The sequence below is a fragment of the Hippopotamus amphibius genome, chromosome 16 (genome assembly GCF_030028045.1).
Source record: "Hippopotamus amphibius kiboko isolate mHipAmp2 chromosome 16, mHipAmp2.hap2, whole genome shotgun sequence".
NCBI classification, from domain to species: domain Eukaryota; kingdom Metazoa; phylum Chordata; class Mammalia; order Artiodactyla; family Hippopotamidae; genus Hippopotamus; species Hippopotamus amphibius.
In genome coordinates, this window is record NC_080201.1 from 63,594,099 (window position 1) to 63,621,896 (window position 27,798).

A 27,798-nucleotide genomic window follows, 5' to 3' on the forward strand; every position below is an offset into this window, starting at 1 on the left:
GTTGACATCCATCCCCTTTGCCCTATTCTGTTTGCTAGACATGAGTCTCTAGGTCCAGCCCACAGAGTGAGAAGACGCCAGGCACAAACGGGGAGATGGGGTCCATACAAAGTTGTCTGCCAGGGCCAGGTCACCCCACACTGTGTCCTTTGGCTGCTTTCCATCTGATGCGGTAACAGAGGTAAAACTCACCGTGCTTATGAAGCGTTTGGGGCATCTTTAGTTCCTCCTCCACGGCTTCCCCCCCCCACCCCTCCCCCACCCCCGGCACTGGTGGCATTTGCGACAGGATCATTCTGTCGTCCTGTGTATCGTAGGATGTGGAGCAGCATCCCTGGCCTCCACAATTATCTCAAATGTTACATTTTTTGTTGTTGATACTGTTATCTTGGTTACTGAGCTTTGCGATGTCCCCCTCGATGCTGTGCGCACGCGGGAGTGTCAGCCCTGTCTCTAACATGGAAGACGCCCAGACTTCAACGACTGCACCTTTCGTCTCTAAAAGTCTGAACTATTTTTTTTTGGCTGCCCTGCACAGCATGCAGGATCTTAGTTCCCCAACCAGGGATCGAACCCATGCCCCCTGCAGTGGAAGCATGGAGCCCTGACCACTGCACCACCAGGGAAGTCCCCAAAAGCCTGAACTTCTGAGCGGTTTACTGCACTATTTAAACCAATGACCCAGTTTCCTAAACGCAATAACTATAAGGTCTTTCTGTTCAGCTCACTGGCACTTCCCCCGCCAACCCCGGGCCCTCCCCCCCTCCACACACACACACACACACACACACACACAGAGGATGAAAATAAAAGCTATGAATCAGTATTAACTTTTTTATTCTTAGTATTAAAGATCAAGTTTGAGCGTCTATGGCTGAAATCCCTGCAGGAGCTGGAGGGAAGGTCGTGATCCCAGGCATCCTGGTTCCTCAGTGGTTCCTCCCCTGTGCTGTCCCTGGCACGACTCGGAGGTAAAAGGCCAGATCTGAGTCCAGTCTATTCCTGGGGGGGCATCCCCAGCACCTCACCAGGGTCTGGCACACGGAAGGTCCACCGGCAAGGAATGCACAGCCGCCACCTGATGAGGTAGTCAGGTCATTCTGCAGAGTTTACAGCTGCAGAAACCAGGGCTCAGAGAAGAGACTGGAGGCGTGCAAGGTACCACAGTGGACCATGAACTCAAGCATGAGACAGCTTGCCCACTGGCCATCCAGTCCCTGACATGGCCCACACCAGAGGGAGCTGGTGCCGCCCCCCCCAAAGTTCCTGGCTTGGATTCCCAAAGGAGGCATCTGATGGCCCAGCTCACCTGCTGGCAGCAGGATGCACTGTACCTGCCAGCCCCTGGGTCAGGTGCTCACCTGTTGTCCAATCCACTGTGGCCAGAAAAGAGCCAGTACTGCCACCTAGAGGGTGCTGCTGGCATGGCAGCCACCACTCCTTGGCCAATACTGCCACCTAGAGGGTGCTGCGAGCATGGCAGCCAGCTTTGGTTGGTTGCTGCTTGATCCCAGTGACTCTGTCTCCCTGATGGCTTTCACACCTGCCCCCAGAGGTTATTTGTGGAGGGGCTGTCCCCTCTCAGAGGACCCAAGGGGCATCTCCAAGCCCACCAGGCGAGCACTTTCAGCCCAGAGTTTCCAGGCTACCTCCTCATCCTCAGCTTCCGGGGCTGGAGCCTTCTCTTTGAGTCCATCAAAGTACTTTCCAGAAATGCCCTCCAATTCCTCCGCTACGGCCAGGTAGGTGCTGGGCTGGGCCGCCAGCTGGGGGCTCTTGACCAGCAACCAGAAGATGGGCCCTGCAATCGGCCCACAGAGAGTTCAGCCCACACATTCAGAGAGGAAGATACAGAAAGCCCACCTCCACCCCAGGTTGCCCAGGGCCCACCAAGACCAGAAGTTTCTCTAGAGTCCCAGAGAGCTCACCTCCAGGCCTCTGCCCCTCTGGTTCCCTACACCAGGAGTTCCCTTCCTTGGCACTGCCCAGACAAATAATTCCAGATGCAGGGACCAGCTTGAAAGCTGCCTCCTCCAGGAAGCCCTTCTGGCTTTTCCCAGGCAAATGGAAGGTCCCCCTCCTCTATGTCAGCCCCAAGTCTTCACCCCACCCGATCTTCCTTTAAAATAAATTTTTTGTATTGAATGTCTCCAGTGCCAACCTCAGCTTAAGACCCGTGATACCTAGCCCCCACCGACTAACGGCTTTTCAGGATGATAAACACTAGCTATAAAGCTCAAATTATTTATTCAGCCTAAATCTGAATAACTGCCTGACCCTTTTAAGGGAGGTCTCATCTAATCCTCCCCACTGTGAGACAGGTACTACTACAACCCTCGCTTTGCAAATAAGTAAAGAGGTTCAAAGAGAAGTCACTTTGCTGGGTGGCCCAGCTAGTTTGGGGTGAAACTGGAGTTACCCCAAGCATGGCCGGACTCCAGGAAGTCCGCTCCATGACCTCCACCTCTGAAACAGGCTCATCAAACAGGCTCTGGCCTGTTTCCCCAGGGCTATTTTGAGGCTGGCAGACTGGGTAGACATAGTGAAAGTGACTCAGTAGCAGGGAAGATGCAGGGGAGGGGGCAGAGCAAAGCCCCCGAGATAGTTTCTGAGTGTGACGTTAATTTTATGTGTGAACTTGACAGGGCTAAGCAATGCCCAGAGAGCAGGTAAAACATTATTTCTGGGGTGTCTGTGAGGGTGTGAGAGCAGAAGAGCTTAACATTTGAATCAACAGACTATGTAAAATCCACCCTCACTAACGTGGGTGGGCACCATGCAATTAGTTGGGGGTGAGAACAGAACAAAAAGGTGGAGAAAGGGCGGCTTCTCTTTCTCTCCTTGAGCCGGGACATCCATCTCCCCTTGCCCTCAGACACTGGCGCTCCTGCCCTTCCGACTCGGACTGGGATTTACACCATCAGTTCTCCTGGTCCTCAGGCCTTTATACCGCCAGTTTCCCTGGGCCTCTGGCCTACAGATCAGGTCCCAGGACTTCTCAGCCCCCAGACACATGAGCCAATCCCTCCTAATAAATCTCTCTAAATAGCTACGCATATCTTATTGGTTCTGTTTCTCTGGAAAACCCTAACACACTGAGGGAGGGTCCTGCGCCCCAAGCTGGGAGGACAGAGGGTCAGTTAAGGGACCCCGGACTGGGAGAGGACTTACCGAGTGTGAAGCTGGAGAAGGTGGAGCTGTGCATGCCCGTGTGTCTGCCCAGCTCTGTCCTGGCCACGCCAGGGTGCAAGGCATTGACAGTCACGCCCGTGCCTGGGAAGACAAGGGGAAAGTGAGGCAGGCACGTCAGTTTCACCCCTTACCAGGAAGGCTGAGGCAACCCACCCTAGGGTGAATCCACGCTGCCCTCTTGCTCTGAGACCTCCACATCAGTGGTTTCATCTTGCAAGGCAATTCTGTCTCACGGCTGCCCAGGGCGGAGCCTCTGAACCTGAGTGTGTAACAATCACCCGGAGGGCTTGAGAAGCCCGGACCACTGGGCTCCACCCCCCAGAGTCTGAAGCAGTGGGTCAGGGTGGGGGTCTGAGATGCTGCAGTTATGACAAACACCCAGGTGAGCTGGAACTGCTGGCCCACAGACCCTCTTTGAGAAGCAAAGGCAAAGGGCAGACTTTTCAACTTCACCGCGATGGACGCTGAGGTTGGATCATTCTTTATCCTGTGCCTTGTAGGATGTTGAGCAGCACCCCTGACCACTGGACGCCAGAAACATCCCCAACCCGCCCCGCTCCCCAAACTGACGGCCAAAAATGTCTCCAGATACTGCCAAAGGGTCACTGGTCCAGAGCACCAAAGGCTCAGATGCCTGTCCAGGATGCGCAGAGAATGCTGGGATTGATTAGTGATGTCTGCCTCAGGCACCAGTGGGGAGTGAGGTGGTAAGTGTGTCATATGTTTGCCTACCCTGTCCTGGAGCCAATGCTTGACCTCCCACCCACCCAGGGTCACAGCAGGACTGTTTCAGGCTCGGACCTAAAGGAAAGGGGAGACGAGCGAGGCTCGCCACACACACCTTGCAGCCGCCGGCTCAGCTCCTTGGTGAAGAGCACAGTGGCCAGCTTGCTCTGGCAGTAGGCTGCCTTAGTGTTATACTTCTTCTTCTCCCAGTTCAAGTCCTCGAAGTCTATGTGCCCAGCAACATGGGCCAAGGACGAGAGGTTAATGATCCGTGAAGGAGCGGAGGCTTTCAGCTTGTCCAGCAGCAAGTTTGTCAAAAGAAAGTGACCTAGGCACATGAAAAGCTGTTCAACATCACTAATTATTAGAGAAATGCAAATCAAAACTACAATGAGGTATCACCTCACACCGGTTAGAATGGCCATCATCAGAAAATCTACAAACAGTAAATGCTGGAGAGGGTGTGGAGAAAAGGAAACGGTCTTGCACTGTTGGTGGGAATGTAAACTGGTACAGCCACTATGGAGAACAGTATGGAGGTTCCTTGAAAAACTAAAAATAGAGTTACCGTATGACCCAGCAATCCCACTACTGGGCATATACCCAGAGAACACCATAATTCAAAAAGACACATGCACTCCAATGTTCACTGCAGCACTATTTACAATAGCCAGGACATGGAAGCAACCGAAATGTCCATCAACAGATGAATGGATCAAGAAGATGTGGTACATACATACAATGGAATATTACTCAGCTGTAAAAAGGAATGAAATTGGGACATTTGTAGAGACATGGATGGACCTAGAGACTGTCGTACAGAGTGAAGTGAGTCAGAAAGAGAAAAACAAATATTGTATATTAACACATATATGTGGAATATAGAAAAATGGTACAAATCAACCAGTTTGCAAGGCAGAAACAGAGACACAGATGTAGAGAACAAACATATGGACACCAAGTGGGGAAAGTGGGGGTGGGGGGGGAATGAATTGGGAGATTGGGATTGCCATATATACATTACTAATAAGAAAAAAAAAATCAAATGGTACACTTTAAATATATGCAGATTATTGTGTGTCAACTGTATCTCAATAAAAGTTCTTAAAGAAAAAAAAAACAGAACAAAACAAAACAAACAAAAATAAAGTGACCTAAATGAAGGAAAACAAAAAGATAACTTTTACTGAATTCTTGTCCCATGCATAGGACTGTACTGAGACCATCACCTTACTGCATCCTCCCATAACCCATGTTTCTCAACAGGGTCCGACTCTGCCCCACCAGGGGACATCTGGCAACGTCTGGAGACTATTTTGACCATCACAACTGTGGACGGTAGAAGGAGTGCTACTGCCACCTAGTGGGTAGAGGCCAGGGATGCTGCTAAAAATCCTGCAATGCAGGAGTGCCCTGGTGTGGTCAGGATCCTGGGCTTTCACTGCTGCAGCCTCGGATTTACCCTCAGTGAGCAAACTGAGATCCCACAAACCATGTGGCATGGCCAAAAAAAATTAAAAAAAAAAAAAAAAAAAAAGTCCTGGACTTCCCTGGCGGTCCAGTGGTTAAGACTCCATGCTTCCAAGGCAAGGGGCGCAGGTTCAATCCCTGGTCGGGGAACTAAGATCCCACATGCCACATGCGTGGCCAAAAAATTAGCACAAAGCCCTGTGATAACCCTCTACAAGGTCAGCTGGAGAAGAGAATTTCTCTCTCCCCAAACCCTCTCTCCATTTCTCCTCCAGTGATAGAATTCTGGGTTATGCATGAGACTGCCTAGGGAAAGACTACATTTCCCAGACTCCCTTGCAGTTTCATCAGGTCACATGACTGAGTCCCAGCCAGCAGGGGGTGAAGGGTAGTCACATGTGTGTTGTGGGTAAATTATGTCAGCCCCCAAACCCCCCTAAAAAAAATATGCCCTACCCTCCAGTACCTCAGCATGTGACCTTCTTTGGAGAGAGGGTCTTTAGAGAGGTGATCAAGGTAAAATGAGGTCATTAGGGTGGGCCCTAATCCTATATGATTGGTGTCCACCCAACGTCCATCACCCTTACTAATGGGCTACAGATGCATTCAGGGTGATAGCAGATACACTGACACAGTGAGGGAAGGGCAGAGACGGAGGACAGACGAAGGGACAAAAGGCCAAGAGGCTGATGGAAGGTCCAAAGGACTGAGGGTCCAGCGATGAACAGGAGACTCCCTGAGCACGGCCGCCTGGCGCCTTAGAGAGTGGAGGAAGACCCCTCCCGGAGCCTGTGTCTGGCCCACGGAGGCTCCACTCACGTCCCCGGCCGATGCCACACGGCCCGCAGCCTCACCCAGGTAGTTAACGCCAAGCTGCATCTCAAAGCCATCCTCAGTGGTCCAGTGAGGGCACCGCATCACAGCTGCGTTGTTGATCAGGATGTGCACGTGCTCCTCCTCTGGAAGACAGGGGTGAGGACAAATTGTGACGCAGTCTTCCCCTCTGTAAAAGGGGTGATAACAGAATCTGCCGGGAAGAGCGGCTTCATTATTACCCATTCCACAAGCACTGTCTGTAGCCTAAGGGTCCACTGTCAGAGGAAAGGATAGAGAGGTGGTGTATATACGGTGGAATATTACTCAGCCATAAAAAAGAACAAAATAATGCCATCTGCAGCCACATGGATGGACCCAGAGATGGTCATACTGAGTGATGTCAGTCAGACAGAGAAGGACAAACACCATAGGATGTCATATGTGGAATCTAAAAAAACAAGTGATCTTATTTACAAAATAGAAATAGACTCACAGACATAGAAAACAAAGTTACGGTTACCAACGGGGAAGAGGGGGAGGGATAAATTAGGAGTTTGGGATTAAAATATACACACCACTATATATAAAATACATAACCAACAAGGACCTACTGTACACCACAGGGAACTATATTCAATATCTTGTAATAACCTATAATGGAAAAGAATCTAAAAAAGAATATGTGTGTGTGAGCATATGTATATATAACTGAATCACTTTGCTATACATCTGAAACTAACAAAATACTGTAAACCAACTACACTCCAATAAAAATTTAAACACACACACACACACACACACACACACAGGAATACCCTGGTTGTCCAGTGGTTAGGACTCCAAGCTCCGACTGCAGGAGGCACAGCTCAATCCCTGGTCAGGGAGCTAAGACCCCACAAGCCGCACGGTGGCCAAAAAAAACCCAAAAGACAAAAAACAACACACAAGCTAGCCACAAGAAAAGAAGAAAATAGTTCTGCCTGCAACGATCTCTAAGAGAGAACCAGGGAGAAAAAGCAAGGGGCAGCACCAGGTGTATAACAGGCTCCGCTTTGTACAAAAATGCCAAGAGGAGGTGTATCCCCTGTTTGCTTTATAAATGCATCAACGGTCCCCAAAAGGGCACACAAGAGGTGGAGCACTGAACACATCTGAGGACGGCATCCTGGGGCTGGTGGCAAGCTTGGCAGGAAGATGTTTTGCTGTATCCCTGTTTGCACTTTCTCAATATTTAATCCTACAAATGTTATTCCTGTTCAAAAATAAATAAATATGGAAGCGGTTCTGAGGCCACGTGATAGGAAGCAAAAAGAGTGAGTCGGCCGTCAATGTGATGGACGTGCAGAGAAATGCCAGCCTGATCCCTGGATTTGTGAAAGGAAACACCCAACAAAGAAGGCAGGAGTTCCTGGTACTCTGCACTAACCCTTAGTCACCTATTGTCACGGCCGGTCCCCCGCCCCGGCCCAGGTGCTCCTTGGAAGCAGAGCCTGAATCTGACTCATGTCTGTGTCCCCAGTGTCACCTGAGTCAGAGAGCCTCAGGAAATGTTGGCTGAATCAGTGTTTCTGCCCTTCTCCACCTGGCTAACTCTTCCTCCCTTCTTGGCCTCTGCTTCTTGTAGGATCCAAGCTCATACAGAAGGACTTAGTTTTCCTAGAGAGTAGGAGTCAGTTATCTTCTTCTGTAAAGCACCAGGCAGTAAATATTTTTGACTTTGCAGGCAATGTGGTCTGTCTCTACTGCACTCTGCCCTCACAGGACTAAAGCAGCCACAGACAATACGTAAACCAGTGGGCATGGCTGTGTGCCAGTAAAACTTTATGGGAATTAAAATCTGAATTCTGGGAACTCCCTGGTGGTCCAGTGTTTAGGACTCTGCACTTTCACTGCCAAGGGCATGGGTTCAATCCTTGGTCTGGGAACCAAGATCCCACAAGCCGTGCGGCTCGGCCAAAATAAAATAAAATAAAATCTGAATTCCATATAATGGTCATGTCTCATGAAATGTTATTCTTTTAATTTTCTTTCCCCCATGTAAAAATGAAAAATATGCAAACGTGAAAACGTCAGAAAAGAAAAAAACTCTAAAATCTTTCCCCAAAGGCTAAATGAAAACAGGCGGCGGCCAACACTGGGCTCTAGGACCTGCCTGGTATAACTTGCTCCTCACAGCCTGGCCGCCCAAGTCCTCGCCCCACAGGGCCAGCGTCCTCCCTCTCACCGTCAATGATCTTCGCCGCAAACTCTCGAATGGACTTAAGGGAGGCCAAGTCCAGCTGCCGGGCATTGACGTGGTGATTAAGGGTCTCCCCTCGAATTTCCTTGGCCGCCACCTCACACTTCTCCATGTCTCGACAGGCCAGAATGATGTTGCCTCCTGCAAGAGCCAGACAAAAAAAAATTTTTTATAAAAATTTTTTTTAAAATTTCCACTCATGGAGCAACCTAAACGTCCATCAAGAGAGGAATGGATAAAGAAGACGTGGTACACATATACAATGGAATATTATTCAGCCATAAAAAAAGAACAAAATAATGCCATTTGTGACAACATGGATGGACCTAGAGATGGTCATACTGAGCGAAGTAAGTCAGACAGAGAAAGACAAATATCATGTGACATCACTTGCATGTGGAATCTTTAAAAAAGGGTACAAAAGAACATATTTACAAAACAGAAGTAGAGTCATGGGTATAGAGAACAAACTTATGGTTACCAGGGGATAAGGGTGGGAGGGATAAACTGGGAGACTGGGAATGACATATACACACTACTACATATATTGATAAAATAGATAACTACTAAGGACCTGCTGTACAGCACACAGAACTCTACTGAACACTCTGTAATGGCCTATATGGGAAAAGCATCTAAAAAAGAGTAGATATATGTCTATGTATAACTGATTCACTTTGCTATACACCTGAAAGTAACACATTATAAATCAACTACACTCCAATAAAAATTTTTTTTAAATTAAAGAAAAAAAAAGATCCACTCCTAAGTATAGATACTCAAGATAAATGAAAACATAAGTCCACACAAAAAATGTGTACTCAAATGTACACAGCAGGGCTAGTCACAACAGCCAGAGGTGGAAACAACCAAATGTCCATCAAGGGATAAATGAATATTGGGGGGAGGGATAAACTGGGAGTTTGGGATTGACATGTACACACTACTATAAATAAAACAGATAACCAACAAGGACCTACTGTGTAGCACAGGGAACTCCACTCAATAATATGTAACAACCTAAATGGGAAAAGAACCTGAAAAAAAACAGATACATGTATATATACAACTGAATCAGTTAGCTGTACAGCTGAAACTAACACAACATTGTAAATCAACTATAGTCCGATATAAAATAAAAACAAAAAATGTATTTAAAAAAAAATTTTTAAGGGATGAATGAATAAGTAAAATGTGGTCTATCCATCAGTGGAATATTACTCAGCCATGAAAAGGAAAGAAATTCCAACGCATCTGCACCATGGATGAACCTCACGAATACGCTCAGTGAAAGAAGCTGGACACAAAAGGACACAGAGTGTATGATTCCATTTATCTGAAATGTCCAGAAGAGGCAAATTCACAGAAGACGATTAGTGGTTTCCTAGCTTTGGGCGGTGGGGTGGGGCGGGGTATTAAAAGCTGATGGCTGATGGCTTAGAGGACCCAGGTTTCATTTTGGGGTGATAAGTGTTCCAAAATGGAAAGTGATGACAATTGCACAATTCTCTGAATATACTAAAAGTCATCAACGTATATACCTTCAACGTGTGAATTAAATCTTAATACAGCTTTTAAAAAGAAAACCTTTCCAGGAATTCCCTGGGGGTCCAGTGGGTTAAGACTCTGCGCTTCCACTGTAGGCGGCAGGTTCAGTCCCTCGTTGGGGAACTAAGATCCTGCATGCTGAGCAGCACAGCCAACATTTTTAAAAAAATAATAATAATTTTTTTAAACTATTTTTTTCAAATTAGAAAAGTGAGCAGGAAGAGGGACTGAGGGGAGGATGGGCAGCAACAACGCCGACCGTGTGGGTACACAGGGGTCACCCCCCACAGCGGGACCCGCTGCTCCTGCACATCCGGCCGCCCCATCGCACGGTCCAGAGCAGGCTCATCGAGCCCCGCATCCGTCTGTCCTCCCAGCGAAGCCCAGCCCTCAGGACCATGGTGGGTGTGTCGGCCCAATTTCCCTTCTCACTTTTTCCTGGAAGGAGCACCTGTCCCTCCCTTGGTGGGGGTGGGGGGGCGGGGGCGGGGGGCTGCCCGTCACGGCCCCCACCGCTCTGACGTCGGGGTGAACAGGCAGCTCAGGCCTGGGCGGTCCATCAGGGACCCACTTACCGGCCACCACGACTCGACCAGCCCTAGAAGAGTTTCCGGGTTCCCCCAGCCCTCGCCCCTGCCCTGCCCCGGCCTCCCCATCCCAGCCAAGGCAGCACTGGTCTCCCAGTTGTTCAGACAAAAACCCTGACTCCTCCCTGTGTGCCTGGCCCCACAGGAAATCCCACTGACTCTAAGTTCAAAGCAGATCTCTGTGTCCTGAGGAGGGCACTTCTCCTCCGTAAGTCCAGCCTGACCATGAGAAAAATGTCAAAGAGACCCAAATTGAAGGGCGTTCTTTCTACAACATGTCTGACCAGGAAGCTTGGAAGAGCCTGAAGCCAACCATCGACCCCCTAATCTCTGACCCGGGCCCCGACCCAGCCATTAGGACTGAGTCCAACTACAGCAGGAAAGGGTGCAGCTGACGCAAAGAGAAAAACCCAAACCCAAACCTGCTCAGCGCCCACGGCCTCCTCTGAGACCCTGAACCGGCCCTTCCCTCCTCCAGGGACAGGAGGCGTTGGGGCTTAAGCCGGCTCGAGTTTGTTTCTGCCATTTGCAACCAAAAGAATTAGATGCCTTCACATCCCCGGGGAAATCAAACCATCGAGCGGCAGATCTTGCACCCCAGCCTCAGGGAGAGATGCAGGTGCCCAGCAGACCTCACCTCTTTTGGCCAGTTCCAAGGCGGTCTGCTTCCCGATGCCCGTGTTGGCGCCCGTCACAATGACTGTCTTCCCGGGAATGGTGGTCTTGCTGGGACAAGCCCCGCCGGCAACAAAGTCCCTGGAGGTAAGAGACGGCAGGTCAGTTCCGTCTCTCTGTGCTCTCCCACCACAGGTACCCTGACTGCTGTGATCTCAGGGAGATGACAGTTCTGAGCTTGTGTTCCCCCAACAGAAAGATGGAAATGTCATCACATAACTCCAAAGGACTGTTGCCACGTTACAGGTAAAGGTCTCAGCACGGCCTGGTGTGGAGGAGCCTGCACAACGAGACGATCGTTACTTTGTAAAGACCCCCTGTATTTCCTATGGCTGCTCTAACAAGTCACCACAAGCTCAGTGGGTTAAAACCATGCATCGGTATTTTCCTACAGTCTGCAGGTCAGAGTCCAAAGCGGGCCTCACTGGGATAAAATCGAGGTATCCGCAGAGCTGTGTTCCTTCTAGAGGCCCAAGGGAGAATTGAGAATTGTTCCCGTGCCTTTTCCAGATTCTAGGGGCCCCCAAATTCCTTGGCTAGTGGTCCCTTCCTCCATCTTCAAAGTCAGCAACGCAGCCTCTTCAAGTCCTGACTCTGATCCTTCGCCTCCCTCTAATAAGGACCGTTGTGGTGACGATGGACCCACCTGGACGACCCAGACCATCTCCCATCTCACGATCCTAATGACATCTGCAAAGTCCCCCTTGACAGGTTCTGGGAATGAGGACGTGCACATCCTGGGGGCCCTTATTCTGCTACTATGCCCATATTCCAGAGGCTAAACACTGGAAACAACCAAACGTCACCGACAGGAAAATGGCCACATAAGCAACGTCATCGCCACACAAGAGAAGGGCACTGTACAACACGGTAGCCACCAGCCACCAGAGGCTAATTTTTAATTTAAGTTAATTAAAAATAAATAGTCCTCCCCCCCACACCCAAGGCATGCAGTTTTCTCTCATTCTTCCCACACTGGCACTTTTTTTATGTTTAAGCTTTTTCAGAACTGACAGACATCAGCATGAATAAAAGTAAAAACAGCAGCCAATGGTTTTGTTTGGCCACATTACGTGGCTTGCAGGATCTTACTTCCCCAACCAGGGATTGAACCTGGCCTGGGCAGTAAAAGCACAGAGTCCTAACCACTAGACCACCAGGGAACCCCCCCGATTAATTTTATTATAAGGAAAAATTATTTCCATTTTCTAGAGCTTTCAAAAAAAAATGTGGTTAATATTTACAAAGCAGGGACTTCCCTGGTGGCGCAGTGGCTAAGAATCCACCTGCCAATGCAGGAGACACGGGTTCAATCCCTACTCCAGGAAGATCCCACATGCCGTGGAGCAACGAAGCCCATACACCACAACTACTGAGCCTGCGCTCCGGAGCCCGTGAGCCACAACTATTGAGCCTGTGTGCCGCAACTACTGAAGCTCATGTGCCTGAAGCCCATGCTCCGCAACAAGAGAAGCCACTGCATTGAGAAACCCACACATTGCAATGAAGAGTAGCCCCTGCTCGCCACAACCAGAGAAAGCCCGTGCCCAGCAACAAAGACCCAATGCAGCCAAAAATAAAAAATAATAATAAAATAAAAATCTTTTAAAAATAAATAAAATCACTGCTTTAAAAAAAAAAAAATCTGCCTGCCAATGCAGGGGACTGTACAGGTTCGAGCCCTGGTCTGAGAAGATCCCACATGCCGCAGAGCAACTAAGCGCGTGAGCCACAACTACTGAGCCCACGTGCTGCAATTACTGAAGCCTGCGAGCCTAGAGCCCGAGCTCCACAACAAGAGAAGCCACCACACTGAGAAGCCTGTGCACCGCAATGAAGAGTAGCCCCAGCTCACAACTAGAGAAAGCCTGCGCGCAGCAACAAAGACGAAATGTAGACAAATAAATAAATGCGACAATATAAAAAAAAATTTACAAAGCAGGAGTTTAATGATTATAAATGACAAGAAACCAGCCAGCTAAACAAAAAAGACTTCATCAGATCAAGAGGAACAAGTTCAAAATGAAGCCTCATCACAGAGCAGATAAACAAACCCAAAGGTATTTATTCAATGAGATCTACAGTCTATCTTTCAATCCCTTAAGGGGAAAAAGAAAAAAAGAAAGGTATTTCAATACTACAATCACCCTCTGGCCTAACTCCCAGCTACTCTCTTGTGTAATTAATAAAATACTTATTGCTAACCCTGAACACTTAACATGAGATCTACCCTCTTAACAAATTTTTAAGTGTACGATACAATATTGTTACCACAGCCATAACATGGTCATACTTTTAAGTGCTCAATAGTCACATGGTATATGGCTCTAACGGACACCGCAAATGTAAAAACATTTCAATGATCACAGAAAGTTCTACTGAACAGTGCTGCTATAGAATATCTGGTAGCTGTTTTTTGGTTGGGGGGTACTTTTATATTGAAGTATAGTTGACAGACAATATTATATAAGGCACCGGTGTACAATATAGTGATTTACAAATTTTGAAGCTTATATTCCATTTATATTTATTATAAAATATTGGCTATAATCCCCAGGTTGTACAATATATCCTTGCAGCTTATTTTATACCTAATAGTTTGTACCTCTCAGTCCCCTGTTTTGTCTTGTTATTATTAAGCAAATTAGCCTAGGAAAGACAAGAAAGAACTACAGTATGTCTATATCCCACGCGGTACGATCTTTTCATTTACTGAGTTGGACAATTCTAATTTGTTTCTCTAATTCTGGACAACGAGAGCTTGTGAAGTATACACTTTCCTTGCATCTGGGCCAGGACGTGACATATGGGACGTGCTCAATAAGTGTCTGCTGAACCAATGAATTAATCCATTAAAAGTCCGGAAGCAACTAGACCAAGATGCTTACCAGGGCCCGGATCCGCCCCTTTCTCTGGGTGACCTTGGGCCGTGACCTGCCCTCTCGGGGCCCAGGCTTGCCCCCGCACTCTCCAGGAGCACTGCTGGACGGCCGAGCTGGAGGATTCCTGGGTGGGCCAGGGGCCGGCGATCACCACCCGGCTTTCCCTCCCTCGTCCTTGCCCACCGGCCCGCCGTTACTGCGCCTGCGGGATCGGTACGTACTCACTTGAGCAGCACGGCGCCACCCACCGCCGTGCCCAGCACGGACAGCGGCAGAATGTAGCGGTTCATGCCGGGCAGGAGCGGGGGTCCAACCGCAGCCGGCCGCAGACCGGCGCCCTGGGTCCGTCCTAGGAGCGCGCCGCCTGGCATCCACGTGCGGAAGGGCAGGCGCAGCTGGAACCCGCGGCTTCCGGGAAGGGGCGGGGCTGGGGGGGGCGGGGATTCCAGGGGAGGGACCTATGGGGACGGGGCCGCGAGCGCAGCTGCAGATGGGAATGGTAGTTTCCGGGGCCGGGCCGTGGCCGTGGCCTCGGGGGCGGGGCCTACGCACAGTTCCAATAACTTCACACTCGCACTGCTGCTGGCGGGAGCCCAAGGTCCCAATCCTGCAGCTGCCGCTCTGGACTTCGGCCCTCTGTGTCTTTCAGATGTATCAGCCTGTTCCCTCATCTAAAACTATATGTGCCTTACAAACTACTTTGTATAAAATAAATAAGCTACAGGGATATATTGTACAACACAGGGACTATAGCCAATATTTTATAAAAACTTTAAACGGAACTTAATCTATAAAAATTTTGAATCGCTGTGTTGTACACCTGAAACTAATACAATGCTGTAAATCAACTATCCCTCAATAAAAATAAATAGGTATCATAAACGTCTGTGCTCCTCGTAGACTTTCTGGGACAATTTGGTGATCTCATTGCTCAGAATCCAAGACCTACTAGCCTGGGAGGTTCCCAAACTCCTGGGGGCCTGAGGGAGGAGGACACCAGGGTGTGTACACTCTGGGTCTAAAGAGGGGGGGGGACCTGGACTCCCAGGTCTGAGGGGGGTGGGGCTGGGGGCCTGGACTTCTGGGTCTGAGGAGAGGCCCACCCTAATTCAAAAGGACCTCATGTTAATTAATTACATCTGCAAAGACCCTATTTCCGAATGAGGTCACATTCTGAGATCTACTGCAGATTAGGATTTCAACATATGAATGTGGGGGGGGAGAGGGGAGAGGCAATTCAACCCATCCCACTTACAATACCCAAAAGCTGAAAGCAACCCAATTTTGTAGTCGATATACCCATCAACAGCTAAAAGAAAAAGTTATTTATAGTAAATTCATACAAAGGACTCTTAATAAAAAGGAATGAACTACTGGTATTTGCACAGTATATATGATTCCAGTTATGTGACAGTCTAGGAAAAACAAAACTATAGTGAGAGAATGAAGATCAGTGGTTACCAAGGGCAGAGGGCGTGGGGGAAGTGATTACTGCAAAAGGAAATTTGGGGGGGCTTGGAAAGAGTCTCTATCTTAATCACACTGGTGTTTACATACATGACGAAATACATTTGTCAAATCTCATCAGCATGTTCACTTAAAAATAGTGAATTTGGGGGACTTCCCTGGCAGTCCACTGGTTGGGACTGCGCACTTCCACTGCAGGGGGCATGGGTTCGATCCCTGGTCAGGGAACTAAGATCCCGCATGCCACACAGTGCAGCAAAAAAATTAAATTAAAAATATATATAGGGCTTCCTAGGGGGCGCAGTGGTTGACAATCCTCCTGCCAATGCAGGGGACACAGGTTGGATCCCTGCTCCAGGAAGATCCCACATGCCGCGGCGCAACTAAGCCCGTGCGCCACAACTATTGAGCCCATGTGCTGCAACTACTGAAGCCCACGTGCCTAGAGCCCATGCTCCTCAACAAGAGGAGCCACGGCAATGAGGAGCCCCCACACCACAATGAAGAGTAGCCCCCACCTACTGCAACTAAAAAGAAAGCCCGTGCACAGCAAAAAAGACCCAACACAGCCAATAAAATAAATAAATAAATAAATTTATTAAAAATATATTTTTTAAATTTATTTGTATATATAGTGAATTTTATTGTATGTAAATTATACTGTAGTAATGCAATAAAGCTGACGAAAAGAGAAAAAACACTGACAAGATTTTCATAATTTTGTTTTGGAAACCATTTGACCCCAAGTAACTCCTTTGATTTATGATGGGATCGGGTTTGCCAAAAACCCACAGACATACTTCAGAATACTTACGAAATGACAAGTATCTGACTGATGAATTGTTTCCAAATGTCCCAACAGGTTTTTTTTTTTTAACAAGACAAAACATGCTTATTTAGTTTAAACTGGTGAGTGAGGGCAGGACATGGCAGAAGTGTACAGGGCTGGGACGAGAGGGTCAGGGGTCAGCACAGCACTCAGAGTGAAGGAGCCAGAAGTCTTGGAGGTGGGCAGGTCTTATCACCAGCTCTCCTCGGAGCTACGTGAGGCTCAAGAGCCCCTGGGGGTTCCAGAGTCCTCACCAGTGAGGGAAGGCTTGTCCCCACAAGTCTAGGGAGGCCCTTTCCCCAGCAACATCAGGAACTCTTGGGGACAGGATGAAAGTACCAGGACAGCAAGCTCCAGGCTGGTCTCTAAGATGGGGATGTCCAGGGTGGAGAAAGATCTAGAAACTCAGAAGCATCACTTGGTTCCATCATCCAGAGGTGAAGAATACCAGTAGCAGAGTCCAAGTGGCTTATCAAGTGGAATAACCACACACACACACACACACACACACGCAAAATAAAAAGCAGAAGCAAAAGATAAAAACAACCCCAAAGCTGTCACAAACCACCATCTCATAGAGAGCAAACTAGTGGTTACCAGTGGTGGGGGGGGGGGGGTGTTGGCAGGGGCAATATAGGGGTCAGGGAGTGGGAGGTACAAAATGTTGGGTGTAAGATAGCTACAGGGATGTATTTCTTGTACAACATGGGGAATATAGTCAATATTTTGTAATAACTGCAAATGCAGCACAGCCTTTAAAAAATGTATTTTAAAAACTGTGTAAAAAATAAAGAAAATGGATGCAACTAGAGATTATCATACTAAGTGACCTAAGTCAGAAAGAGAAAGACAAATACCATATGATATCACTTAATACATGTGGAATCTAATATATGACACAAATGAACCTATCTATGAAACAGGAACAGAATCACAGACATAGAGAACAGACTGATGGTTGCCAAGGATGAGGTGGTTGGGGAAGGGATGGAGTGGGAGGTTGGGGTGAGCAGATGTAAGCTTTTATATATAGAATGGACAAACAACAAGGTCCTACTGTATAGCACAGGGAACTATATTCAATATCCTGTAATAAACCATAATGGAAAAGAATGTATTAAAAAATATATATATATATATATTCTTATATATATATATCTGAATCACTTTGCTATACAGCAGAAATTAACACAACAGTGTAAATCAACAATGCTTCAATTTAAATTTTTTAAATAAAATTAAATAAATTTAAATAAATACAATTTTTTAAAATAAATTAATTTTTTTAAAAAGTTTCCCATCTCGACGGCTTCAGCTCAGAGTTAGGCTCCACTGTCAAGGAAGCCCCTGCTCCCTGACCCAAATTGGCATAATTCTTAGTGGAGTCCTCAGAGGGACCCCAAGAGGAGGTATGTGGGGCAGATGCCAAGTCTCAAGCCATGTAATGGTTGGAGCCCCTGGACCCCACAAAGGGGTAGCTGCAGCATGGTATGCCCCCACCCAGCAACAAAAGGCCAGAGGCTGCCCAGCCCAGACAGAGGGAGGCTCCCAGCTCCTGCTTTGAGGTCTCAGTCAGCAGGGAGGGGTGGGCAGAAGTCCTGGATGATGGTGTGGGCTGTCCAGCCCACGGGGATCAGGGTCATGACCCCTGAGACAACAAAGATGATCCTGGAAGTGAGCACCAGATGGGCCTGGGAGTCCTTGTTCTCCACACAGGCAGTGCACTTGGCCCCAGCAAGGTAGACCAGCAGACTGAGCAAGGCCACAAGAAAGGTGATGACACAGAGGGCAGACACAGCCTGCAGGTCCTGGGGCAACAGTGCCAGCAGCAAGTCATATAATCCCTCCTGGACACAGGAAACATAACAGGGCACCCAAAGGGAAAGCAACAGCCAGGATCCAGGATCTGTGACTGGAGACTCAGCCTAGGAGTGAGGGAAGACTTCTCAGAGGAGGGGAAACCTAAATAGGGCTTTGAAGGATGAGTAGGAGTTCTTCAAGTGGATTAAGTGGAGAGAAACAACTAGACCAGTGTAACATATACATATACATAGGCTAGGAGTCATGAGGCAAGTTGCTTGGGATGGTAGGCAGTTCGTTTGAAGGGGTAGGCAGAGGGCAAGAGATGTGGCTGAAGAGAAGATTAAAAAACAAGCAATAATACCAGCTACTGTTTATTGAGTACCTAGTATATGACAAATATTTAATCTACACAACAAATCAAAGAGGGATTTCCCCGGTGGTCCAGCAGTTAAGACTCTGCGCTCCCAATGCAGGGAGCCCAGGTTTGATCCCTGGTCAGGGAACCAGATCCCGCATGCTGCAACTAAAGATCCCACACGCAGCAACAAAGATCCTAACTGCTGCAACTAAGACCTGGTGCAGCCAAATAAATAAATAAATATTAAAACAACAACAACAACAAGTCAAAGGATAGGTCTGCTGCTGGGGATGTAGCAGGGGTGGCTGGGTCTGGCAAGAGGTTTCTCCCTTTCCTGAGATTGCAGTAACCCAGGGCTCCTGGGCCATGGAGTGGGCAGCACCTGGGAAAGGGGAAGGTTCCATGGAGGCTGTACAAAACCCCAGGCATGGATCTAGACATATCTTGTTTCAAATTCCTGCTCCACCTTTTCTTAAGTGTATACCTTGAGCAGTGACTTCCCCTCTGTCAACTTCTGTCTCCTCTTACCCACCAAAATGACAGTTAGTATCCTTCACATGTAAAGAGCTCTTACCAATCAATAAGAAGAAAAAAGTCTCACCGCCACCCCCAACAGGGAGAGAGGGGAACATAGGCAAAGGATATGAGTGGCATTTTGCAAAGAAAGAAAGTCAACAAACACATGAAACTACTCAGCCTTACTGGGAATCAAAAAAACACTCATTAGGATAATAAGGTAATATTTTTACCTATCAGATTGCCAGGATCAAAGCAATGATAATACCCAGTGTTGGCAAAGATGTGGTAAAACAGGTACACATACCTGCTGGTGGGCGTGTCAATCAGTACAGCCTTCTGAAAAGACCGTTCAGTAATACATGGCAAAACCATCTGTGCCAATCTTTGACCAAGCCATGACCCTTGGAAGAATTTATGTTAAGAGAATAATTGGCCATTGGGAAAGAAACATACGTAAGAAAATGTTCCTCACAGCCCTGTCTCTCTGTAACAGTGAGACACTGGCACAAATAAAATCAACCTCTATGTCTATCAGAAAGAGAATGATCCTATTCTCTCAGATTCCTATTTCTACAGTCCTTCTAAAAAATTATTTAATGAGCACACACTGTGTCCCAAGCACTGAACTGGGAATTCGGCAACAAGTCAGACAAGGTCCCTTTCCTCACAGATCCCCTGATACTGACAGTAAAAGTTAATTCATCTATACGTGTTCCTGGACCGACTCTGTCTACAGCTTTATGAGGCTCAAATATTTAAGAACATCCAGAATTCCTTCATTAAATACCAATACGGGGGAGGGGGGAGGCAGGCTTATATATTAATGTGCATATTTTAAAAGCAAAAAAAAAAAAAAACTATAATCTTCTGCATGGGGTCTCTGCCAGGCAGGATGATGGGTGATTTTATTACTTTTTGCTTTTTATTCATCTGCATTTTCTTGTTCTGGAAAATGATTTATTCCTCATTCAGGTGAAAGCATCCATGAGGAACAGAGGGCAAAGGTACAAAGCACAAGCATTGCAACCCAAGTGTCCATGAGTGGGTGAATGGACTGACAAAACATAATACACACAGTGTAATATGATTCAGCCTTAAAAGGGAGGCAGGGCTGCCTAGGTGGCGCAGTGGTTAAGAATCCACCTGCCAATAGTGGGGACACGGGTTCAATCCCTGCTCCAGGGAGATCCCACATGCCGCGGAGCAACTAAGCCTGTGTGCCACAACTACTGAGCCCACGCGCCACAGCTACTGAAGCCCACACGCCTGGAGCCCATGCTCCGCAACAAGGGAAGCCACAGCAACAAGGAGCCACAACAAAGAGTAGCCCCCGCTCACTGCAACTAGAGAAAGCCCGTGTGCAGCAACGAAGACCCAACGCAGCCAATAAATAAATAAATAAATTTATTTAAAAAAATAAAAAAATAAAAGCTATGGAATCATTTTTAAAAAAAAGGGGGGGAGGCAAATTCTGACACAGGCTACAACATGGATGAACCTTGAGGACGTTATGCTAAGTGAAATGAGCCAGTCACAGAAAGACAAACAGTGTACAATTCCACTTATATGAGGTCCCTAGAGTCGTCAATGTCATAGAGACAGAAAGTAGAATAGTGGTTGCCAGGGGCTGGGGCGGTGGAGATATGGGGAGATGTTTTTTAATGTGGACAGAGTTTCAGTTTTGCAAGACAAAAAAAGTTCTGGAGATGGTGGTGGTGATGGCTGCACAACAGTGTGAATGCCATAAAACTGTACACTTAAAGATGGTTAAAATGGTAAATTTTATGGCATGTGTGGCTTACCACAATTAAAAATAAGGGAAAATTTTTATTTAAATACAAAATATGGATGCTGGCTCTCTCAACCTCAAATAAGGCATCCCCTCTCTGAGCCTTTTTCTTCTCTTCTATAAACTGGTCTCCTAATATCAACTACCTCTAGGGCAGAAGTTAACAAACTTTTTCTTTGAAGGGCCAAATAGCAAATAATTTCAGCTTTTTGGGTCATCTAGTCCCTGGTGGAACTACTCTGCCATTATAGCAGGAAAGCAGCCACAGACAACACACAAACGAATGAGCAGAACTGTGTTCCAATAAAACTTTGTTTACAAAAACAAGCGGCGGGCCACCGTTTGCTGGCCCCGTCAGAATCTGGAAGGATGGCAGAAAGCACGTCATGACAAAGACCTAACCCACACTAAATGCCAGAGCACTGATGGCTGCAATGTTATTATAAGCAGAACAACACATCCAAATTCCTTCCTCTGAGGACCTCCTACTTGATTCCCAGTCACACCCAAGGGGTTTCGAATATCTCTTCAGGCTACCAGGTACGCTATGCGCCCCTTCATCATTGTTGATGTTTTCATAAATTCCTGATAAACACTGGGCGCTGTCCCAGGTACTGAGGGAAATCTCCCCCATCAGAGGGCTTATCACACCCAAGTCATCCTCTCTGTCTCTGTCTCTGTCTCTCTCTCTCCCTCTCTCTGTATTTTCAGAGCCCCTAACTGTCATGTAAGAAACCCGTTTCACTACCTTGAACCTATCATGCTGGACACACAACACACAGGAAAGGTCAGATGGTGGAGGAGCCCTGAATGGTCCAAGCTCCAGCTGTTTGAGCCTTTCCAGCCAAGACACCACCCCAGCTTCCAATCCACCCCAGATGTCACCAAGTAGAGCAGAGATATGTCACCTCCACCAAGCCGTGTGCAGAGGGCAGACTCGTGAGCAACTGAATGTGGTTCTTGTCTGAAGCCACTAGGTCTTGGAATGATGTGATACGTGGCCCTAGTAACTGGAACAATTGATTGTTTGTTTGTTTAGTACAGGTGCTGGCTGCAGTACCTTCAAGCTCCGTGACTGGGAGGAAAGGAGGGGAAAAGGGAGGAGAGGCAGAGCATGGACAGGAGGGAAGGGTGGTGAGAAGGAAGGAAGACAGGAAAGGAGAGACTTGGTGAGAGTGCCTGGAGTAAGGCAGGCACCATGCAAGTAGCTGACCTCTCTGCTAGGATGCGGTGAGGGAGACTCTGAGAGTGTGTGAGAGGCAGAGGACCCTGCCGTACGAAGGCTAGGCAAGTTTTCTGCAGGAAGTGGTGTCAATCACAGTGACATGAACAGAAAGGATTTCCTCAGACCAGAAAGGAAGCTCCAGACTGTGGGATCAGTTTAAGCAAAAGATAGCACACAGGTATGTGCAGGTATTGTGGGAGCGTAGGCTGCGGGAGGAGCAGAAAGAATGAGGTTGGAGTGGTTGGAAGATGGAGCCAGATTACAGCTCAAATGCCAGGCTGAGAAGCTTGGCTTTAATTCAGAGGGTACTGGGGAGCCACGGAAGAGTAAGAGCCATGGAAGGTCACAAGAAGTTCTGTGTTTTAGGAATTTTGTTTCCAGGTGAGATGTAGAATATGGACTGGAGAGGGACATCAGGTATGTAGGAAGAGCAGCATTCAGCACCCATTAGGGAAAGTTGACTAGCTGTTCCTCCACCATCCATTCTTCCTTTCTTGTTCATAATATTAGATCCACTGGTTTATAGCTAGCCACGTGAGCACCTAGAACAAAGAATCATTTCCTGGCATCCTCTGCACCTAGCTGTGGCCATGTATCTAAGTTCTGACCAACAAGATGTGAGCAAAAAGAACATGTGTACTCAAAAGGAAAAGGCACTTCCCCCCTTTCTTCCTCTCTTCTGGCTGGAAGGCGGATCTGATGGCAGGACCTGAGGCAGCCATTTTGGACCATGAGGTGGAAGCCCTATTTTGGCAGAGCAATGAGATGGAAGGAGCCTGGGACCCTGATGATTTATGGAGCTGCCAAATAGGCCCTGGATCAACTGCAAGAAATAAACCTTCAACATGACTTAAGCCACTAATAGTCCAGGTTTTCTGTTAGAGCAGCAATCTTCCCCCTCTCAGAAAATGGCAACTCCACTCTTCCAATTGCCTAGAGTAAAACATGGAGCCATGCTTATCTCCTCTTTTTCTCTCACAACCTGCCAGCTCTTCCTTCAAAATATATCCAAAAATCTGACCGTGTCTCAGCATCTCCATTGCTACTATCTCTCACTGGATCAGTGTGAAAGCCTCCTAGCTGGTTTCCCTGCTTCCCCCTGTTCTCCACACAGAATTAGGGGATCCTTTTGAAACTTAATTGCCATTGGGGAACCATCTTGGTCATAATCATTTCAGGCAGGAAGTATCAATAGGTGCCAAAACTAATGAGTGGGACTTCCCTGGTGGTGCAGTGGTTAAGAATCCACCTGCCATTGCAGGGGACACAGGTTCAATGCCTACTCCAGGAAGATCCCACATGTTGTGGAGCAACTAAGCCCATGGGCCACAACTACTGAGCCCACGTGCCTAGAGCCTATGCTCTGCAACAAGAGAGGCCACCGCACGGAGAAGCCCAGGCACTGCAACAAAGAGTAGCCCCCACTCACCGCAACTAGAGAAAGCCCACGTGCAGCAACGAAGACCTGACATAACCAAAAAAATAAATAAATAAAATAAGTTAAAAAAAACACTAAAGAGTGAAAGTTTTATGACACACAGGATATTCACTTAGTCTCAAAATAGCTCTCCACAAGATACTTATTAATTACAGAGGAAAAAATGTACAGAAACAAATCACAGAGATTTTCTTTGTATGCTTTTGCAACTTTTCTACGGGTCTGAAATTATTTCAACACTCGACCAATGCAATATAGATGAACCTCAAAAATACTACGAGGTCACATATTTTATTATTCCACTTATATAAAATGTCCAGAACAAGCAAATCCACAGAGACAAAAAGCAAACGGTAATTTTCAGGGCCTGGGGGGAGGAAGGAATGGGGAGTAACTTCTGATGGGTATGGACTTTATTTGGAGGATGAAAATGTTTGGGAATTAGATGGAGATGACGGTTGCATAACATTGTCGATGTACTAAACCCTATTCAGTTGTTCAATTTAAGATAATTAATTTCAGGGACTTCCCTGGCAGTGCAGTGGTTAAGACTTCACCTTGCAATGCAGGGGGCACAGGTTCAATCCCTGGTCAGGGAGCTAGGATCCCACATGCCTCCAGGCCAAGCAATATTGTAACAAATTCAATAAAGACTTTAAAAATGGTCCACATCAAAAAAAAAATCTTAAAAACAAAAAAGATGGTTAGTTTCAAGTCAATTTTTTTTAAAAAGCTTGATGAAAACACTTCTATAGCACTGTCAGTTTCTCATCCTTACAATGACCCCGGGAACCCACAATCCACCCCCATCACCTTTCTGACTTCAAGTCCCACCCCTCTGTCCCCAGCACTGCTCCAGAAACACTAGCCTTCACCTCAGGACCTTTGCACTGGTCCTTGCCCCGGCCTGAAAATCTTTCCCTAGATATGTTCATACCTCACTCCCTCCAGGGCTTCACTCAAGTATCACGGTCTCAAGGAGGATTTCCCCAACCAATAAAACCCCCAAAGCACCTGCTGGACCTCCCTGGCCCTCTTCCCTGCTTTATCACCAGATTTACTTTTTTATTTTTTTCTCTACAGGAATGTAAATTCCATAAGGGCAGCTTTGGGGCCATTGAGTTCCCTGGCACCTAGAACAGTGCCTGGTGTAGAGTAGACACTTAATAAACATTTGTTGAATGAATGGATAAATATCCTGAATAAATGAACAGTCATCGGAAGCTTAGGACTGAGGCTGTCCGTTGCTCAAGATGTCAGAGCAGGCACTGGGATGCAGAGCTGTTTGTCTGCAGAACCAGCCCCTGTCACCACATGCGGATCCGGTCATTTAGTTATTGATTCATTCCTTTGTCTATTTTTCATCCATCAGCTGAGCACTGAGCTGCACGAAGCACTTTACACGTCTTTTCACACCTTATCTTCCCACCAGCCTTTACAGCAGGTACCAGGGCTTGTGCTCCTTTTAGCGAGGAAGAAATGAGAATAGAGACTTCCCTGGTGGTGCAGTGGTTAAGAATCTGCCTGCCCGGGGCGGGGGGCGGGGAGTCAAGGGAGGGAGGGAATACGGGGATATGTGTATAAAAACAGATGATTGAACTTGGTGTATCCCCAAAAAAATAATAAATAAATAAATAAAATTAAAAAAAGACAAGTATAGGCAAAAAAAAAAAAAAAAAAAAGAATCTGCCTGCCAATGCAGGGGACATGGGTTCGGTACCTGGTCCAGGAAGATCTCACATGCCACGGAGCAACTAAGCCCGTGCTCCACAACTAGAGAAAGCCGGCACACAGCAACAAAGACCCAATGCAGCCAATAAATAAATAAATAAATGTGGGGTTTTTTTAATTAAAAAAAAAAAGAACTGAGAATAATCTGAGAGTCACTTGCTCAGAGAGCAAAGTCACTCGCTCCAACCCAGCATCCAAACTCTAGTCTGTGTGGAGTCCTTTCGGAACACCACTGCCCCCTGGACCCAGCCCCCCAGCCTGGGAGCCAAGTGCCTGCAGCTTCAGGAGAGGAATCCGCCCTGGGTCCCTCCCGGAGAATAAACAGCTCGCCACCAGCCTCCCTCCTCCGGCCAGGCCAGTTCCCAGACTCGCCCGCCCAGTGTTTCTCCCTGCCCCCTGTCCAGGGCTCGCCAGTCTCAGAGCAACGTCAAGGAACAAACTTTCCTAAACCCTCAGGCCCTGGGAAGAACTCCTCTGAGCTTCCACACTGCCAGAGCAACCTCTGTTTACAGCACGTTTCAGGTAACCCACGTTTGAGTCACCTCCCCAGCCAGACAGGGAGCTTCTTGAGACTCAGGCTTAGGGCAGATCCATTTGAGTTGGAGTTTGGTCATCCTGTCCTTTGCAATTCTCATGGTCAACACCACCACCATGCCCATCCTCATAGCTGTCTCCAGTGTCATCTCCTCGGGCCAGCCACACCCCCACCTGCCCAGCCTCTGCATCTACCTGAAACCCTCTCTGTATTTCTGGCTCTGTCTTGAAATTTAGGTCAAGGCTCCCATGCCACCTCGTCAGAAAGGCCTTCCCTGACCACCAGAAGTGGCCACACCTACGTGCCACTCAGTCACTCCATCTCTTCACCTTTGTTTTACTTCCTGCACAACAATTATGACAATCTGAAAGTCTTATTCACGTGTGTGTGTCCCTACCTGTTTATCTTCTGTTTCCCCGCCACAACCAATAGAATGACAACACAAGGGCAGGGGTTTTGTCTGTTCAGCACTTAGAATGTGCTTGGCACACAGTAGATGCTTGAGTATTTGCTCTTTCATGACTTTGGGACTTTGCATGTGCTACTCCCCAAGCTTAGAATATCACTCCTGATCGAATCTTCCTTGATGAACTCCTATGCATCCTTCAGAACCCCATCCAGTTATCACTTAACCTGGGTAGTCTTCTTTTTTTTTTTTTTTTTTTTTAATTTATTTATTTATTGGCTGCGTTGGGTCTTTGTTGCTGCACACGGGCTTTCTCCAGTTGCTGCGAGCAGGGGCTACTCTTCATTGTGGTGCACAGGCTCCTCACTGTAGTGGCCTCCCTTGTTGTGGAGCACGGGCTCCAGGCGGGTGAGCTTCAATAGTTATGGCTCATGGGCTCAGTAGTTGTGGCTCACGGGCTCCAGAGCACAGGCTCAATAGCTGTGGAGCTCAGGCTTAGTTGCTCCATGGCACATGGAATCCCCCCAGGGCAGGGCTCGAACCCGTGTCCCCTGCATTAGCAGGCGGATTCTTTACCACTGCGCCACCTAGGAAGTCCTGGGTAGTCTTCTTTGACGGCCTCACATGCCCACCAGAAAGTTGGACTAAGGGTCTCCTCTGGGGCCACTCAGTGCCCTGTTACCACCTCCAGTAGTGCACTTGTCACAGTGAATTACTACCCTGGATACCAGCTACTGCAGGTGTCAGCACCCTGAAGGGTCCCTTCTTGAGGGCAAAGAATGAGGCACAATTAGGTCTCAGGGACCATTTATTGAGTGAACAAATTAATTAACAAATACGTAAGTAAATATATCTCCCCGAGACCCAGCTCCCATCTTATTTATATGCCCTGCCCCCAAAACCTGCCAGACCTGCGAACTTGACCTCCCTCCATGTCCTAAGAATTCATCAGCAAATCCTACATTCGGGGGACGGAGGTGCGGGGCATGCCTTGGGAGAGCACGATGAGGGAAGAGATGGGGTGGTTTCAGATATGACACACAGGGGATCTTAGCTTAACAAGCAGCAGTGAGAATTCTGTTTGGTTCCTGGGATCTCTCAATGGACAGAATAAACAGTCCAGTTCCCCAATGACCAAAACTATCCCAGTTCGGGGCCAGAGGCAAATTCAGACCCAGAGTCCGAAAGTTCACGCAATAAAAAGTGCTTTTGGCGGCGCGCTCCCCGCGCTGAACGCCTCCGCCCGGGACTTACTGAGTCAGCCTGTGCAGGGATGTGAGCCGCCACCGGCATTTGCGAACCACGTGTTACGGTTTGGAGAGAGGGAGGCGCCTCCTTCGTGGCCGGGGAAGGAGGAAGGAGGCCCTGGGCCCTGAACGCGGGCGGAGGCTCGAGTTTCGGTCTCACCTGCGGCTCCGGAGCACAAAGGAGCTGCGGTGGGTGGGGCCTGGGGGCGCCTGCGCTCCACCCGCCCTCCTCCCTCGGACCCCGGGTCCAGGCCCCCAGCCCTTGCTCCCTCAGACCCAGGGCTCCTGGCCCTTGAGTCCCAGTGAGTGTCCTCAC

At 47.9% G+C, this 27,798-nt stretch overlaps 1 protein-coding gene and 1 pseudogene across 6 annotated transcripts; both read right to left on the reverse strand.

Moving 5' to 3' along the window:
* Positions 1-826: 826 nt before the first annotated feature.
* On the reverse strand, positions 827-14,533 carry RDH13 (retinol dehydrogenase 13). Of its 6 annotated transcripts, none has more exons than XM_057713069.1 (7): positions 14,361-14,533; positions 11,216-11,334; positions 8,429-8,584; positions 6,243-6,347; positions 4,034-4,246; positions 3,172-3,273; positions 827-1,801 (listed from the first exon to the last, which is right to left on the reverse strand). In XM_057713069.1, exons 1-7 carry the CDS (start codon positions 14,504-14,506, stop codon positions 1,557-1,559), a joined length of 1,086 nt encoding a protein of 361 aa, XP_057569052.1. In that variant the 5' UTR covers positions 14,507-14,533; the 3' UTR covers positions 827-1,556. The 6 variants fall into 6 exon arrangements, with proteins under 6 accessions (XP_057569052.1, XP_057569054.1, XP_057569053.1 ...); XM_057713071.1 differs by having other exon boundaries at positions 11,216-11,533; positions 14,361-14,496; XM_057713070.1 differs by having other exon boundaries at positions 14,357-14,495.
* A 550-nt stretch (positions 14,534-15,083) lies between these two features.
* On the reverse strand, positions 15,084-27,528 carry LOC130838191 (claudin-6-like; annotated as a pseudogene).
* Between the last annotated feature and the right edge of the window lie 270 nt (positions 27,529-27,798).